The sequence below is a fragment of the Caloenas nicobarica genome, chromosome 3 (genome assembly GCF_036013445.1).
Source record: "Caloenas nicobarica isolate bCalNic1 chromosome 3, bCalNic1.hap1, whole genome shotgun sequence".
Classification (NCBI taxonomy): Eukaryota; Metazoa; Chordata; class Aves; order Columbiformes; family Columbidae; genus Caloenas; species Caloenas nicobarica.
Genome location: NC_088247.1, coordinates 25,648,361 through 25,666,183, shown reverse-complemented (window position 1 = coordinate 25,666,183; position 17,823 = coordinate 25,648,361). Strand labels below are relative to the sequence as shown.

General features: G+C 45.1%; 1 protein-coding gene across 1 annotated transcript in view; it reads right to left on the bottom strand.

The window, feature by feature from the left end:
• The window catches only part of LRRC1 (leucine rich repeat containing 1), a 71,482-nt gene extending 59,176 nt beyond the window's left edge, over positions 1-12,306 (bottom strand). The window contains exon 1 of the mRNA XM_065631723.1: positions 11,951-12,306. Coding sequence (XP_065487795.1) covers positions 11,951-12,109 — 159 coding nt within the window. The 5' untranslated portion in view covers positions 12,110-12,306. The remainder of the gene's footprint in view (positions 1-11,950) is intronic.
• Between the last annotated feature and the right edge of the window lie 5,517 nt (positions 12,307-17,823).

Here is a 17,823-nt window from a genome sequence, read left to right as displayed (position 1 = left end):
TCAGTCTCTCTTGCAGGTTTAGTACATGCTACTCCCATTGCAGGAACTATTCGTCCTTTATCAAGGCACATCAATAGCGCGCTAAAGCACTACTGGAGGGGCAAGCACATCCTTTGTGCCGTATTTGTTTTACACATCAAAAAGACCACAGGGAAGAAAGATAATTAAGAGCTTACTGAATAGAGTCTGACAAATGTAAAAGATATATTTTTAAAAAAAAATCTGTAATTTCTTAAATATATGCCAACCAGAAACATGTTCCTGACTCAATATATCAGACACAATTCAGCCTCTGTTTGAAAAGCTCCAACACGAACCAAAGTGTGATGGGATTGCTGGCCAGGGCAGCACATCCACCCAGCACGCTGTCATAGCGGGTTTTGATTGCTGACCCGACGTCTCTGCAAGGATCTTGGCAACACTTTTAATGCTGCTCAGTTTAGCCAGCCTAATTAATAGTGCTTCGATGAGACAAATAATTCCATGAGCATCAGCACTAAAGAAGCCTACAACTTTCTATGTGGTGGCAATTCTGAACTTTGAATTGAAGCTTTTCCTGCTATCAAAGAATTTACAGAGGTTTCTCTTACATGGATTTTCTAAGAACATACATCTCGAATAGAGCCTTTCTCTCACTGGAAAACTAACCAAGTCTCTCTCTTCCACCCAGCCACATACTATATTCTTTTTAAAAGTTCATTCTGACAAAATTGGGTCAATGTCAGCCAGCGGAAGAAAAAAAATAAGAGGTTAGTGCGTGACTCACTGAAAAGTATAAACAGACAGTGTGATCCCACAGCCCTCATTTTTTATACTTTTTTTTAAAGAATACGACTACAACTGGCGTTCTATTCTAGAAATAAAAGCTAACAGAATTAAGCCAAACTAGTAGGATTGATAGAACTCAGTATTTTCTCTCATGAAAGTGGCCAAAACAACATGCCACTGCCTTTCTTTCAATAGTCCACTCCTGCAACAAAAACAGAAATGCACGAGAATCTTGCCTGAATGCTTCAGCACCTTTCCTGATGCTGGGGGAGGAAACAACCACAAAAACCCCACACCAACCTGGAAACAGAAGAAAACAATAGGCAATTGAAATAAGAACCACAGGAGGACACAAAGACCTACTTGCAGCTAATGTTCAAGGGGAGGAGCAACACCCCCTGCTAGAGCCTTTCCAGTGCTAGAGACATGTCAAACTCCAAACCCGCCTGGCATAGTTAGCGTAACTAACTGCTTACTGTGTTAAGCAAAATGTTTCCACAAAAAGGCCACTACTAGCAGCAAAGAAAATGAAAATTAGAGACTTTAATGAAATCCACTGCCTAAGTTTCAAGATTGGCCAGCATGAGCAACAGAAATAAGAACAAGAGGGAGGGGAGGAAGAAACCTGCAAACTAACTCTAGTTTCTGGATTGTATTTGCACAGGGTAGAAAGATAGATATATTTGGGTTGTGCAGGCACTTGAGTTGTTGCTGACAAGCTTAAAAATTGGTGAGTACTTGCTCTTATGTCAAGCTTCCCTTAGACACCAAAATGGATTTTCAACATAGGCATGCTGCCTCAGCTGCTAAGGCTTCTTCAGGAAACTACAGCATGATATTCAAACAGGAATTAAGTAAACTACCAAGACAGTACATTACTAGGTCTCATTTCTTAAACGCCATCTATTAATATATTTATTTCACCCATTTTGCAAATCTATAGCTGATATCTGTGCTTTAGAATTAAAAAGTGACACATGGTAAACATAACTCCTAATTGCATTCCTGCCTCAAATCTTACTTCAGGCTCCATTTTCTTCTCCTACATCGTAAACAAAAATCAATGGGGAAAGCGTTCACGTTATTTGTTCATTTCCATTCACCAGCTATGTGTCCTCCTTCAGTCGACAGATAAGTGAAACTGCAACCAATCCTTCCCCACCCTTTTTATACTGCCTCAGAAAAGACCTCAGAAAGAAAAAGGTCTTTCTTCAGGCAAACACAAGCAGAAGCTGCAATTCATTCTTGGTAAGCAAAGCAGTGAAAGAGATAAGGCACCAAACCCACGAAATAACCCTGCAGCACAGCTGACACAACACTCTCCAGCTCCCCAACGAGGTTCCCAATCACTAGATGATAGAACCACTTGCTTCTGGCCCCTAGAAGGTGGGTTTTTTTGTCTGCACTGTTGCACGGCTTCAGCAAGAGAGCAGGGGAAGCCCAACCTTTTTTCAGGTGAACACGCTGCTTGGTGGTCAGGACGCTACAAGGAGAATAAGGATTAAATAATGTAAGGCAGAAGCAGCACTGAATTCAAGCATTCTGCTTCCTGCAATACGTTTGATAACCAGGCTCTCCTACAGGTGCACATACAAACACATTCTGCCTGTTTGTCAGAAGGGCAAAGGTGAAGAGGGAAGGGTGAGCTTTTCCTCATGCCCTTCCCACCTCCTCTTGTAGAAGTCATTAACGCTCAACTCTCTGAAAGACCATCCATAGAGTACACTCAATGCTAAGGATTTCATGAGGAGAGGGCACTTCCACACCCTCCACTAACCAACCAGTGGGATTTCAGACATTGTTTACAGTCCAAGGTCAACCACACCAGCCTGGAGCTGATGAGAACCACGGCCACGCTGACACCCCCCAGCTACAATGCACCCTGGCCTGTGGTCAAGTCGCAAGGCGCTCCCAGCCAAAAGCCACAGCTAACTTGTAAACAAAAAACTCTTTCTAGGATGCAACCCTGTACATCACGGTCTTAAAATCCACCCCAGAGACACCCACCAGTAGCAGGAGCATTGAGGAAAACCAGAAAGAGCACTCGAAGGGGACACCTTCCCCTGGAAGCACATCCTAACTAGTTGCACAACCAAATGCTGAGGAAGCTGGACCCTACTCGGGATTTCTGAAGTGCATAATGAGCTCCCAGGCGACTCCACTAAAGTCTAGTATGGGAGCTATCAGCTTGGCATCTCCCACAAAGCCTGCTATCAACATGAGGATGCCTCAAGTCACAGCACCTGCTTTCACCTGGGGGCAGGGACAGCTAGTGAGGGCAACAGGGTTTCACAGAGGACCAGCCAGGCAGAAGGGTTGTGGGGGAAGGGTCTACAAGAGACAGAACAAACCTGATAGTAAAGGCAACAAAGGTTAAAGAGCACTTGATGCCATAGTCGTTGAGTACAGTGGTGGGAGGGAATATCTCTGCCTTTAAGGCTGGCCACAAAACACATGCTACAATGAAACATGGATGCATTGCAGTTAACTGCATTTGCCATTTGGAAGAAAAAAAAAAAAAACACAGAAGAAAAATACATGCCACACATTATTGAGTCTCACTAATGAATTTGTAGCATGTATTTTTTCAGTATACAAGATTGTTGGAAGGAGGTAACATCTTTTTTTAGACCAATTGATGTAATTAGAAAAATAACTCCACATATAATCATAAAAGTTATTTTAGAGCTACAGATGTATAATCTCTGCCTACAAACCCTGTCTTATCTGTGCATATCACGTGGAGAAGGGGGTGCTATCAATTTACTACAACAATACACCCCTTACAGAAAGAAAAAAAAAAAAAGTTAAAAGTAATTACTTTCTTCCAACTGAAGCCAAAAATCAGCAGAACTCAGCTGTTACTTGGTGGGATGTTGGGACTACAAAAAAAACTGGCACTAGAATATCTTTCAAACCATACAGACTTCAAAGTCTTCTGAACAATCTCATGGACATTAACATGGAAGTCAGACTTCATATGGGACATCACACTAAGCTCTCCCTCTGCTCCCAGACAGTGGTCTTTCAAATGTGATGTCAAAAGGTATAGTATTTTGTTCAAGTCTCAAGCAATACAACAGAATCTGGAAGCCAGCAGAAAAACTAAAGATATTTACCTGGTAATAAACTTATGTGGATCCCTCAACACAGTGTTCTGTGTTTAGAGCAATGTTAATACAAGGATCCAATGTGGCTTCTCTAGAAACCATTAGTTATTTTAATAATTAAAGCGTCTGTTGCACACTAGCACTAATTAACTATGTTCACAAAAGGTTTTTACAAAAGGTAAGTATTCTCAATGCACTGCAGTTGTAAAGTTGCAGGTGTTTTTAGAAAGTATTTTAGATAGCATTTGTCATAGTTAAAAAAAAAAAAAAACCTCTTAAACTTTCAGTAAAACTACCTTTATTGTGTCTTTACATATAGTCTACTTCAATTCCACACAGTGGCATAATTCTCTCTCTGATATTAACTGGAGGTACATTCTGTCCAAATCATATAGTGCATATTCTCCAAGGATTTACAGCAAGGTGCATAAAAACACCGTGACGCTATCAATGTTAAAAGTAGAACATGATTCAATATTGGAGGGTGAATGAAGAGTGAAAAACATGACAATTCTATTCATATAATTAAAAACAAAACTAAAGCAGGTAAAATCCTTGATATGCTCTCTACAGAATAATAGTATAGTTGAGGTTGGAAGGAACCAATGGAGATGATTTAATCTAAACTCCCTGTTCAAAACACAGGTCACCTGGGACCATGTCTAGTCAGGTTTTGAGCACCTCCAAAGATTGCAGACTCCACAAACTCTCTGAGAAACCTGTGTCAGTGTTTGACCAAAAATGTTTTCTTATTTCAGGTGAAATTTCCTGTGTTTCAGTCTGCGCCTGTTGCCTTTTATAATGTCATGGGGCACCACTGAGAAGAGTTTCACTCTGTCTTCTTTACAGCCTCTCATCAGGTATTTATATACACCCATAAGCCCTCTGCACCTTTTTCTTCGAGGCTAAACTATCCCAGCTCTTTCAGCCTCTTCTTATACGACAGGTGCTCCAAGCACTTAATCATCTTTTGTGGCCCTTTGCAGGACTTGGTCCACTATGTCCAGGACTCTCTTCTGGGAAGCCCAGCACTGGACATATTACCCAGGTGTGTTTCCCCCAGTGTTGGCCAGAGGAGAAGGATCACCTGCTGTCCATGCTCTTCCTAATGCAGCCTAGGATACCATTGCCCTTCTTGGCCATGAGACTTATGGTCACTTTGTCCATCAGATCACCCAGGACCTTTTTCTGAAAAGCTGCTTTCTAGGTGGTTTGCCCCCAGCCTCTACTGAAGAACAGGGTTATTCCTCCCCAAGTGTATGCAGAGCTTTGTATTTTTCTTTACCAAGCTTCATAATGTGCCTCTGTGCTCATTTCTCCAGGCTGCCGATGTCCCTCTGAATGGCAGCATAAACATCTTTCTTACCAGCCACCTCCAAGCAAATGCCTGAACATGCCAAAGTCTGTTTCCTGAAGTCCAGGGTTGTAATGGTGCTTTTTGTCCTGTTCCCGCCTCTCAGGATCCTGAACTCCACCATCTCACAGTCCCTACAGCCACTGCAACCCTGACCTTCACATCTCACCCTGTCCTTTCTTGTTTATGAGGTCCAACAGAGCATCTCTGTCCACTGACTCCGTGATTATCTGTATTAGGAAGTCATCAACATACTCCAGAAAACTCCTGGATTGCTTATGTCCCACCATGTTGTCCTTCCAGCAGATGTCATGGTAGTTCAAGACCCACATGAGGACCTGGGCCTGCGAACATAAGGCTTCCTCCAGTTACCTGAAGAAGGCATCACCTACTACTTCTTCCCAATCAGCCAGTCTGCAGCAGACACCCAAAACAATGCCACCCACTAATCCCAACCTGCTCTCAGCTGGCCCATCATGCATCCCAAAGCAAAGCTTTACATATCCCTGCACGTCCACATGATGGGCAACTCCTCCTGGCCTGCCCTTCTTAGAGAGCTTAGAGAGTGTATTCATCCACCGCAGCACTTCAGTCATGTCACATATCCCACCACATCTCTGATCCCAATGAGATCCATACACTCGAAAAAAAGGAAATAAAAATTCTATATGTTTACATCTTAAGAAGGGATGGTTACAACCTATAAGGAGAAATTTATGATATCATCTCTTTCCACAGCAGACTACTGGCCATCGACCAAGGAAGCATCTTTCAGGTTTATGGTTTCACAATGGGAGAAACTATGGTAGAACAGTGAGATTCAGTCACACTTTTTGTTTGTTTGTTTGGTTTGGTTTGGGTTTTTTTTGTGGGAAAGAGGTGTGGTATGGGAAGAACAGAGGGACTTTTTCTTAAGGAGCTTTCACAAGATTTTGGTATGATAACAGCACCCTGGATTTCACCACCATACACAATAAAGAGATCCAGGCACTGCCCAAGCCAAATGCCAAGCAGCAGCAGCACACCATCGGCTTCTCCAAACCAGAAACTGGGACACAGGAGGAGGCCAGGGTTTAATCAGGTCTCTCAGGGAAGGGGTCTCACATCAGTCAAATAACTCTACAGAGAAGCATTAGCATACAACACAAAGAAGAAAAATTACAGATGACAGATACAATCTGTAAGCTCAAACAGAGAAGCAAAATGCTTCAGAGTTGCATCAGATTAGGTTTAGGAACACTACATAAAAATAATCCCCAAAAGAAGAAAGAGTTCAGCAGACTCTTAAACTGAACTAAGTGCATACACAAAACTTTGAATTTTTTTTTTTTGCCATTGGAGTTTTCACACAAACAACATCTGCAAAAAGTCTCATGAGAAAGTGGTCTTTATCCTTTGAGAATAACTGAGCAGCCACAAGACACAACAGCAGCAAAACAAGAGTTATAAGCTATTTCCACCACCCACCAATGCAAAGAATGCTAGTGATAGAATGTAAAAGCCAAAATATAATACTGCATTCAAAGGTTCATAAAAAAATAATATTTTTTTTTTACAAAATAGTGAAAAAAATATGCAGAGATCCAGTTTTGTACTGCACAGAGAAAGTAAGTTGGCAGGATGTATTGGCCCTTAAATTCTAATGTATAGGAGTAGGAAACAACATTTAATCAACTACAGGCTGATCTATAGAATTGAAAGCATTTTATTTTTATCTGACACTTTTCATTAGAGAGGCTATTGAAATGTATCATGCAGAATGTGTTATTTTCTTCTATCAAAGCAATTTACCAGAAAGCCTGCTCTTTGGTGAAGTATAGCTTTTGACGTGTAGCAAATTATATACTACACATTACAACTTGAGTTGAAAAAGCCTTCAAGTTTTCACTCCTAAGGAAAATAAAAATGGTCCAGGTTTAGAAAAAAACCTACACAAGCTACATTTTTTAAGTCATTCTACACACACTGGTGACCACACACTGTTTTTTTCCAATCAAATCAGGTACACCAAATATTCAAGGGAAGATCCAGCACAGGAGAAGGAATTATTTAAGCAAGTTAAGAGCCACACTCTACCACTGGCCCTATACAAAGTCCTTCCTCTTGAGACCAAAGCGTGCAGCTCTTTAATTCGTCTTGTAAAGCAGAAGTGGTGAGAAGCATGCTGTCAGCTAGAAATTGGTGTTCTGTGGGAAAACAGCCACATCTGCCAAGAAAGGCTTGAGAGATCTCAATATTGTAGAAAGCCAACAGCAGCTGAAGAGTTCACAGCCTGCTCCTCCAGCACATCTCACCAGGCTGGCTCATCCTGCAGGAAGGGCAGGGGCAGAAGAGGGAACCTGAGAGGCAGCAGAAAGGAAAGGGAAAGAGCAGAGTGGGAAAAACAGGAAAAAAAGGTTTGCAAGGGTAGTCAAGAATCCAGCACAGAAGGGACAGGAGAGGAAGCGAAGAGTCAGAAACACAAGGCAGACAGAGCTGTATGGGTGGGAGGAAGTAAGCAAGATCCTGGGACATCAAGGACGGGGGAGGATGGGAAAGTATGAACAGGCAGGGGAAAGAGTCTGAGACACCAGTGGTAACCGCAGAGAAAGGTCCCTGTCAACATAAGCACAAGTTCTCCATCACACAGCTGAGGAACGGGGAGAAGAAGGGATCCAGGGATCCATCAGAGCAGTTAAGGAGACCTGGGGAAAAAATTCATGTCCTGAAATAGGAAACCAAAAACATCTAAAAAAATTTGTATGTCACTGTACAAATATAAATTATTAACTTGCATTCCTGAGAAGCTGACAGGTATAGCTTTGGAAAAAAAATATTCGTAGGGAAAACGGGGCCAGAGAAACCGAGTTAGCCCGTTCTTTTCCTGGTCCACGTATGCATTAATGCACAAGGGAGTAAACAAGGGGAGGAGGAGCGGAAACAATGGGGGGCAAAGGCATCTCCTTCTGCTTCTTGGACATTTCAGAAGTTTTCCAGATGAACCCTTCTCCCTTTAGAAAGAGGTGAAGAATTCTACCATACATGTTGGTCAGCTAACACAACAAAAATAAAACCAACCAAGTAATTATTTCAAAGTAATTCAAGTGTATTCAGGATATTTCAGATTACTCTCATAATGCGCAACAGAGCAATATTGCTGGGTCTTCCCAACAGTCCTTTCCCACTAAGATGCTATAACAATTCTTTAAGTTGTCTTTCTGTCTTTTGAGGGGACTTCTGTGTGTGTCTGTTTTTGCGGCAGCACCCTAATATACACCGTGCTTTACTCTCCTCTAGAATAAACCGAGGTTTTAAGTATTCTAGCAAAGACTGCAGATTAAACAAAGCCTAGGACTACTTCTGTAGCTCAAAATTAGAGTGTATTATTTTACTGGCGTATGGAGCATACTAACCAAAGAACACCTTTCATTGCTATTTAATAGAAATGGGGGCAGGGATAAACAGGGGAGAAGGGAAGCAGCATGTGCATCCAACACAAATTGCCTCATTAATTTCAGAGAAGTGCAAGTCCACGTATTCCAACATGCCACTTGCTGATATTTATCTGCCTCAGAAAGCTTTACATTTGAAGGGATGAAAAAAATTGTGCAAGTGGAAGGAAAGCAGCTGTCTAGAGATGAAACCATCATGTGTGTCTCAGACCTGCCGCATGGCAAAGCTGGGAAAAGAACTCGCCAATATCTGCTTGGTTTCAGAAGTGTTACAAGACCTCCTGCCTGCTGAAACAGCCATTTCAGGCCACGCTTGCCCACAATGGGAAGATGATGTCTGAACTACCAGTGCTTAGAATGAAGATCAGGGCAGCAGAGTTGGGGTCTTCCTCCTCCATCCAACTACCGCAACTTCTGCTGGCGAGTCACAGAATCCACAAGGTGATATCTCTTCACTATTTCAAGGTGAGCCTTTACAGCAGCAGTTTCCTAAGGAGGATCACAACCATCTCAGTGACACAAACACCTTATCGGTGTTATGGGATATATTACGGCATCAGCACAGCCCACAGATGATTCACCAGGAACCGGCACAGATCGCTGTGAACTTCAGGACTTCATCAAGTACAGGAAAACATCAAACTAACCAGCCACTGAGAGTTACACACATCTCCTGACTTGCTTAGGCCTGAACTGCGCCCAAAACCAGTTTGATCTAGTGTTACTGCCTTTATGCACATAGAGAATAACCTTAATGGAGGTAAGACTATATAATGCGTTACACTAGATTAAACAACCACTAAGATCTATGCTGACCTAACAGTTTGTTAATTATATGCCCTAATGATTTCCCTCGTGTTTTCTCCACAAGAGGTACGGTGTATCCCAGCTTTTTGTACTTATTTCCAAGTCTGTATCCATATTTTGCATCGACACTACCCTTTTAATATTAAGGGGAATGAGCAGTGTACCCTGTAGCTACCCTCCACAGCAAGAACTTCCACTATTCCCCTGAACCAGATTCCTACAGTAGAACTTTTAAGACCATTTGCTGGTAGAAATGTTAAACAGGGCTCTTCCCCTCCATTTCCAGCTTCAATAGATTAGTTTTACATCCAGGACTGAGGCTATATTTTTGTACCCAAAACTCCTACAGAGTCAACACTTATCTGAGATGATGGCACTATATTCCATTTATCAGAAAACATTAATAAGGAACTGACAAGGAAAGTTCATAGGTCTGTGCAGGAAGCCCTCATAAAAATGCCTTCCTGCATTGCTGACGAGGCAGAAAGTACTCAGGACAAATACAGTATTTCTGTGGTTATATTTCATCGGATTCCTTCAAGTCCAGCTAAAAACCCACAAACGTATGCCTACAGTATATTTAGGCACTCCTGTAATCTGATCCATGCACATACAAAAATCTTTCTAACTTCAACTTTTGCTTGATTCCACTGCAATGCAAGGAGCCCAGGGTATTTTTGTTTGGTTTTTGTTGTTTGGGGTTTTTTTTACATGTATAGGACTTTATATATACACAAATATAAGCAATGGGAAGCAGCAGTCTTTTTAGCTATCACAGGACAAAAAAGGCTATTTCACATATTACAATTCAAGGAAAAAGAGAAACAATGAATAGTTGCAGTCTACTTGCAGAAATAAATAGCATATATTAGGGAACTTCTTTAATATAGCACCATGAACAATATACATTCACACTCATGGTTTACATTTGTACACAGAAACCTGTTTGAGGGGGATTTATTATTATTTTTTTAAAACAGAGAGTCATAGGTCTCAATGGGATTTTGGTCACAAGCACATTTGATATCTCTGGAATAAGTGTACAAGCTTGAAAGCCAACACTAAGAAGAAAAGTCCAGTACAAAAAGAGACTCCCAAGTCTAGTCTGTGCACAAAGCCAGCAGAAACTGCTGGAAGTAAAAACAGCACCCACACAGAGGCTAAGTAAACCAGTTTTGCTCTACTTCAGAAGGATAAAGAGCTCAGTCACAACAAGATGCAAACCTGCACCTAGGATTTTCAAAAGAAAAAGCCAAATTTAATCCATCAGTTCAACTGAACATCTTTTGCTACTGTCTGCAGGAAAAATTCTCCACCATGATTACTCTTACTACCTAGAGTGAAAAAACAGTTTATGCGAGAGAACTGGGTTTTAAAAAAGAAAAGTAAGACTGTTTAAAATTTGGTATGAACAGACCAACTTTGATTCAGATGGAAACAAAGGTGCTTTTGAAAATTCCTTTGGTGAGTAAGTTCAGCTTCTTGGATTCCAAGAACTAGTATTAGTTCACACACTTTTAAGGTGCAACTTCCAGATAACACCTCCTCCAACCTCTACCACCTCTACCAACCACAACTCAAAAAGGTCTCTGAGGCGTCCAAAGTTTAAAGAGGAAACACTGTAAAATGCCCTTGGTTCATCAAGTCAAAAGTTGATCACGCCACCCACTCGCTGTGTATATGTGGAGTAGAACAGTGCCTCGCTGGAACCGTTCTGATGTAGTTTCTCTAGCAAAACGAGCAAGTGCCAGCCAGCAAGTCACGCTGGCAGGTACCACCCCGATGTCTCAAAAACCATGTTGAAATGAAAGTGAATTGTCCTGTAACAATGCGACCAAAAAGTATTATGCACAAAAATCTGGCTACGTGTTTCATGCAAGAAGGAAAACACAACTGTGTGAGACTTAACACGGAGGAAAACAAAAAGCTTATTCGCCTCTTGTGTTTGCATGATGAAGTTTCCAGGAGTGGAAAGCAGAGACGGGAACACTGTTATCTGCTACAGGGTTTTGTTTTCTTCCCCATGTACAGAGCAGATAGTATCTATCGAAAGGGGAAAAAAAGGGGAGGGTTTAATACCCTCCAAGGTCTCGTAATTCCAATGACGTGAATGTTAATCACAACATATTTTCACATCTTGTGACTCCAGCCCTAACCCCTCGGCCCTCCAAACAGCACTTTTTCTCCCGAAAGACGCGCATCGCCAGGTTTTGCTCGTGAAAGCTCATTTACCATCAAACTACGATGAAATGCTAAACCCTAACTCGAGACTCCGGCTCTTCCTGTAACTCCTGGGGTTAACACCCCAAGGCTGACGGCCCCAGCTGCCCCACGCCGAGATGCCACTGCAGTCCCAGGCCGTCCCGGAGCCCCTCACCGCAGCCTCGGGGCGGGCGCGGCGGCGCTGGGACGGGGCCGGTGCCGGTGCCGGGGGCCGGTCCCGGTGCCGGGGGCCGGTCCCGTTCCCGCTCCCCGCTCACCTTGGGCAGCTCGCGGAGCTGGTTGGCGTCCAGCAGGAGCTCCTCCAGGCTGCGGCTGTAGCGGTAGATCTCCTCGGGCACGGCGGCCAGCGAGCAGTGCCGTTTGTCGATGGACTCCACATGGCGGTTGCACCGCCACAGGGGGATGCAGTGGAACATCGCCCCGCCGCGGGGGGAGGGGGGCCGGGCCGCGGGGCGGGCGGCGCCGCCGCTCCCCGCCGCCCCCTCCTCCCCGCCGGCCGCAGGAGCCGCTGCCCGCTCCGCCGCCGCGCAACGCGGGTCCCGGCGAGCCGGCGGCGGCAACCCGCATCCAGCGCGCCGCCGCCGGCGGCGGGAAGCGGCCCCGGGCGAGCGCGGCGGCCCTGGGAGAACAATGGGCGGGAGCCGGAGCGGAGCGGGGCGGGGGGCGCCCCCCTACTGCTCCTCGGCGGCCAGCTGCCCTCCCCGCAGGGGCATCGCGGGGCGCCGGGCGCAGCGCTGCTGCTGGCGGCCGCGCATTCCCGCGCCTGACCCGGAACACGGGCGGCCTCTCCCGCTCCCTCCCATCCCCTCCCCTCCCCTCCCCTCCTCCCCCGTCCCGGCTGACATCAGCGGGGCCGGGCCCTGCCGCCCCGCCCCGGGCCCGCCGGCCTGCCCGGGGAGGTGGCCGGTCGCCCGCGCCCCCCCGCGCCGCCGCCTCGCCCCGGGGCAGCCGGGGGCGGGTGCCCGCACAACTTTCTGCCGAGCACAAAGCAGCGCCTGCTCGGAGTTCACTCGGGTGGGAAGTGTGAAGCCCTGCCCGGGGGCAGGTGGGGGTACTGCGGCCGGGGATTCGGGGGTCCCGGGCGCCGCATCCGCCGCCCGCAGCGCTGTGCTCCCCCGCAGCCGCCTCGGGTGGGTTTGCAAGCGCTGCGGGCGGTGGTGCGGGCACGCACGGGTCTGCTTGCGGTCGGGCCGTGTCGCACCGTTCGAAGTGATTTTGGAATGCTGAGAACCGGTTTGGGCCACTCGCTTTACCAACTTTCAGGCACGTTCCCTACCTGAGCTGCTCGCAGACGTCACCAAGCGGGAATGCGCACAAACCACACTAACGTTTTCTTTCCAATTGCTGGAACACGACACTATCTGGAAAGTAAAGTAGTAAAATGTATGGGATGCTGTCTAGGTACCATGGCCGTGGATGTTTTTCCTCTCAAACTACATTGCTGTGGCATAAAAATAAAATTTAAAAAAAAAATCAGTATACCAACCTCAAGGCTTTCTGACCTAAGGTTTTTAAAATCCGCTTTCAAAAGAGCTGATTGTAAGGTCAGAAGGGTTAGCAAAGATAAATACAGAGGCGGCCCTCTGCCTGTGTCTGCCGGCTCCGGGCTCCAGCACCCCTCTCCTCATGCCTCCGTGAGTGGAACCATGTGCTGAGCTCCAGTGACAAAACAGTCTCAGAGGCTCTTGTCTCTCTGATTGCATAATAACAATTTTGTAATCTACACAGTGACATACAATATTTTTCAAAACAGGCACTTAACATCAGAGCTCCTCTTGAAATATTACTAATTTCTTGCATAATTATAACAGGGTGCAGATACAGGAATAGGGGAGAGGGGCAAGTTTATTGTAGTCATCCCTCTTCTTCAATCCCTGCATGGTACTGACAATATTTAGTCTTATAAAATTATGATGTATTTATTGTTGTTTTTTTCTTAAATCAGCTGATAAATCTTGCAAGTTACACTTGTTTAATTTCTGTGGGAATTGCAGTGATCTGCCTGGTTTTGGTTTTATAAAGGACATTTTAGTACCTCGTGTACTGTTACTCTTTACTCGCCTATAAAACGATAAACTTTTAAAACTGTTTAAACATTACATTTAAATGTTACATTTTTTTATAGTACCTTAAAGAAATCTGTCAGAACCTACAGTTCCTTTCTTCAATCAAAATATCCAGGAATTACAAAAAAATACATTGTACCTCCCAATGTATCTAAATAAGTATGTAAAGAAATCTGCTAGCCCACAGGGAAAGAACTGTAAATATCGCTGACCTGGTAACAACTGTGTTTTTTAGAAAGCCATGGGAAACAATCCGACTTCTGACCATACCATGATTAAAAAATGTGTGTTGGAGACAAAGTGTCAGCATTTAACCTCAGAGGACCATAACTGAATTTCGAACGTAATTGTCATCCACTATAAGTGTACAAACCACTTATATCACACACAAAAAGAAAATAGCAATTGATCTTTTTCATCCCGCACTTGAGAGGAAGATCATTACCTAATGGTATTCTGAGCAGGGCTTGGAGGTTAGTGTTCTTGATATATCTACAATATTTTGAGGCAAAGACTTCCTCAGCTCCTGCAGGACCTGTGGAGGGAGCATTCATAAACGTGTTTGGGTGTGCTTGGAAACACGGTGGGAACGCACCAGCACCCGCAGGACTTCCCAGACCCAGGGCAGGAGCTGGGTAACTACAAGACAGGAGAAAATCAAAAACCATGTTGCACATGGGCGCCGAGCTTGGCGAAGGCAGGGACATGGGAGGCTGGCCAGCAGATCTCAGTGCTGGAGATGAGGAGGACCATTACCATCACGCTGAGTGTGTCGCAGCTGGTGGCCTTCCGGGCACTGCCACCAGGCTTCTTCCAGCTGCTGGTGAGGCTGGTCCTCCCTGAGGGCAAGTGGAGGGGCCAGGTTCAGAAAATCAAGTTTCTCGGCGGGGATTGGACTAGATGATCTTTTGAGGTCCCTTCCAATCCCTAACATTCTGTGATTCTGTGAACCACAACCCAAGCTTTGTCACAGGAGGTCTCATGCCAGACGGAGGCAATGTGGTGCTCTTAGCAGAGACCAACCAAGATCTGCTACCAAACTTGCCCTGCCTAAATTCAGCAGCCATTAGAGCTCCTTGGTGCCTTTCTTCCTAGGGAACCCTCTAGAGAAGCGGGACTGGAGGGGAGTTGTGCAGCAGGGCAGGTGAACCGGGGAGGGCTGCAGCTGACTGCACCCAGTGTACATAGGACATGCAGTCCTATATGGGACTACATAGGGCTGGGCTGGCATGAGTAAGTACTGGTTTTCAGTACTTAAAAGGAACCTAGAGAAGGATGAGGATGGACTTTTTAGGAGGGCATGTTATGACAGGACAAGGGGCAATGGTTTTAAACCAGAAGAGAGGAAATTCGGGTTAGACAGGAAGAATACTTTTTTTACAGTGAGGGTGGTAAAATAGTGGAACAGGTTACCCAGAGAGGTGGTAAATGCCCCATCCCTGGAAATATTCAAGGCCAGGCTGAATGGGGCTCTGAGCAACCTGATCTAGTTGAAGATGTCCCTGCTCATTGCAGGGGATTGGACTAGATGACCTGTGAAGATCCCTTCCAACCCAAACTATTCTATAATTCTATGATTCTATTATAGCATTTGAAATTGAAGAACAATATGACTTGCTTAATTGTCAAACAGGAGGGTGAACAGGTTGACTCCTGAGCTCCAGCTCTTAAGAACAGGGTTGTGAGTGTCATTTCAGGACCTGAAGATGTCCTGTGCACCTTCCACTCATCTGGAAGCATTCACATTGTCCCACAGTTGAGCCTGACACCAGACAAGAGATCCAGTGGTGGCCCCTGTGGGAGGGATTTGATGCCAGCTTGTGGTATGCTGTCTGTCCTACTATCATCTGTGTCATTTGGGAGACAGAGGGGGCTTCAGATCCCAGCACGCTGCTCTGTATTGGAGGCTGTAAACAGTTTGAGCGTTTCTTGCATGACATGGACATGAAGTTGGGCATAAGGTGTCACTTCTGCAGATGCTGTCATGTCTCTCATGCCTAGGTCTCACTGTGACAAGTCCAGACAGTAACAGGAGGGTGACAGTGACTATCTGGTGAGTCTGTGTACTTTAATGAACGATAAGGCAAACTATTTGACTGCTTCTGATGAGTGTCAGGGAGTCCAGGGGACAGAGTGATGGCAAGAGGGCTTAATACTTGTTTATGAGAGCTGACTTCACCAGCTAACACTCAATATAAGGATAAGGAGACTTTTCCCTTTCTCTGAGGTGGACAGCTACTGTAACAGGGTCTTTGATAAAATCCTTGTGAGTTTAGGACATCAAATTAGTGCTAGTGGCTCTGATCCACTGCACACCTGAAGATATAGCCTGAGGCAGTGGTATGGAAATGGGCATCAAGGAGGCCAAGAGGCAAAGCAGTGCCTCTGTTGAGGAAATAGTATTCTCACAGCTAAAAGCCTCCTCCTGAGCAAATAAACCTGTTCAGCTCCGATCAGTGTAAAGAGTTACTCGTCTCCATTGTTCCACTGCACTAAGAAATAGCAGCAATAAAAGACCCTTCCCTAAACCAAGAAGAAACCAATTCTATACCTTGTGTAGCCAGAAGAAGAGTGACCTCATGTCGGGGCAAGTTTTGGTGGCAGAGATCTTTGAAAAAGAGTGGGAAAAGAGAATTGTGGTATGATCGAGTAACTAGAAGCTATAACCAGGCATGCAGGAGAAGGTGCGAGCAATTAGAGGACAGCAAATTGCCAGGGTTCAAACTAGCAAGTACCTGATTAGCTTCTTACTTGGGGCATTTGTGTCCCCCAGGGGTAGGACAAGTGTTGCTCTCTCTGATAGCAGTTCTGCTGCATTACACATTTCCATGGCAAGCCAAGGTGTGGCTCATGTGCGGAAGGAAATAAGGTCTGTTGCTCTCCCAGTTCTGCAGGGGATCACCTGGCTCCAAACTGCCATTCAATAACCATTTGGTCTGCTTTACCTGCCTTTTTTTTTTGAGCTTTGTTTTTTAAATCTTTCCATTTCTACTTTATATTCCCCCCCACCCCAGTACTTCTAAAAGTACTGTAGTACTTTTTTATACTGGTTGGCTGAATTTTAGTCACTTGAGACACTTAATTTTATTTTTGAGACTCTCCAAACAACGCCAGGACCCTTCAAGCTGTATGAAATCTGTAAGAGAGGTAATGCTATTACCTCTTTTGGTAGAACAATTAATGTGTGTTGGGACCAACTTCATGCTTCTTTCCTGGCAGGCTGCTTTCTTCAGCCTTGAGTGGACAAGGTCAGACTTCTACCAACTCCGTTTCAGAGGGGAACAGATGAAGCCTGCTCTCGCCGTGCCACCACCGTTCACATTTCTCTCTGCAGTTCACACTGTGACGGGACAGCCCACATCAAGCTTTGTGTCAGACACTGTTGCCCCATTAAACAGCGTTAAGGTGCATATAAAGAAAGGAGAGCTTGTTACCAAACACATTCCCCTTCTTAGGAGGATTTACTGCTGAGAGTCAGTTGCACCCCCAGTTACAGGCAGCACAGACACGGCAGGGTAAGAGCAGGCTCTCCTGCACAGGATTGCCGCTGGGGATGTGCTGCGTGCGAGGGATCGCCCTGCTGAACGGGTCAGCGCTCCCAGGGCTCTCTGTTGGGAATGACAGCAGAGATACTGGTTACACACACAGTCACATCAGAGTTGTAATTTGGGAGACAGGTCGTGACCGAAAAATTAATGTCTGTGAGGCTATTGAACTGCCATCCTTCAGTCACTGCCAGCTTGGTCTGGTATGTAGCCAAGATCTTCAGTGCTGAAAATCTCTATTTCTCTTTCTGGATACCGTCATCCTGTGTGCTTCTGAACAAAAAATTCATTTTACGTACTTTTAAGGATTTCTGATAATGCAATGTAAAACACAGGTAAGGCTGGACTGATCTCAGGGGCACTCCTGGAAGTTATTGCGTGAAAGATGTGAGACCAAGGTCATGCTCGAGCACCTCGGCAGGGCTCAGGCCAAATTACTTTCTGGCCTGTTCAAAGGCAATTCAAGGAAACACCACCAGGTTTTAAGTTGAGATTCGTATAAAAAACCCTAAAGCAAGG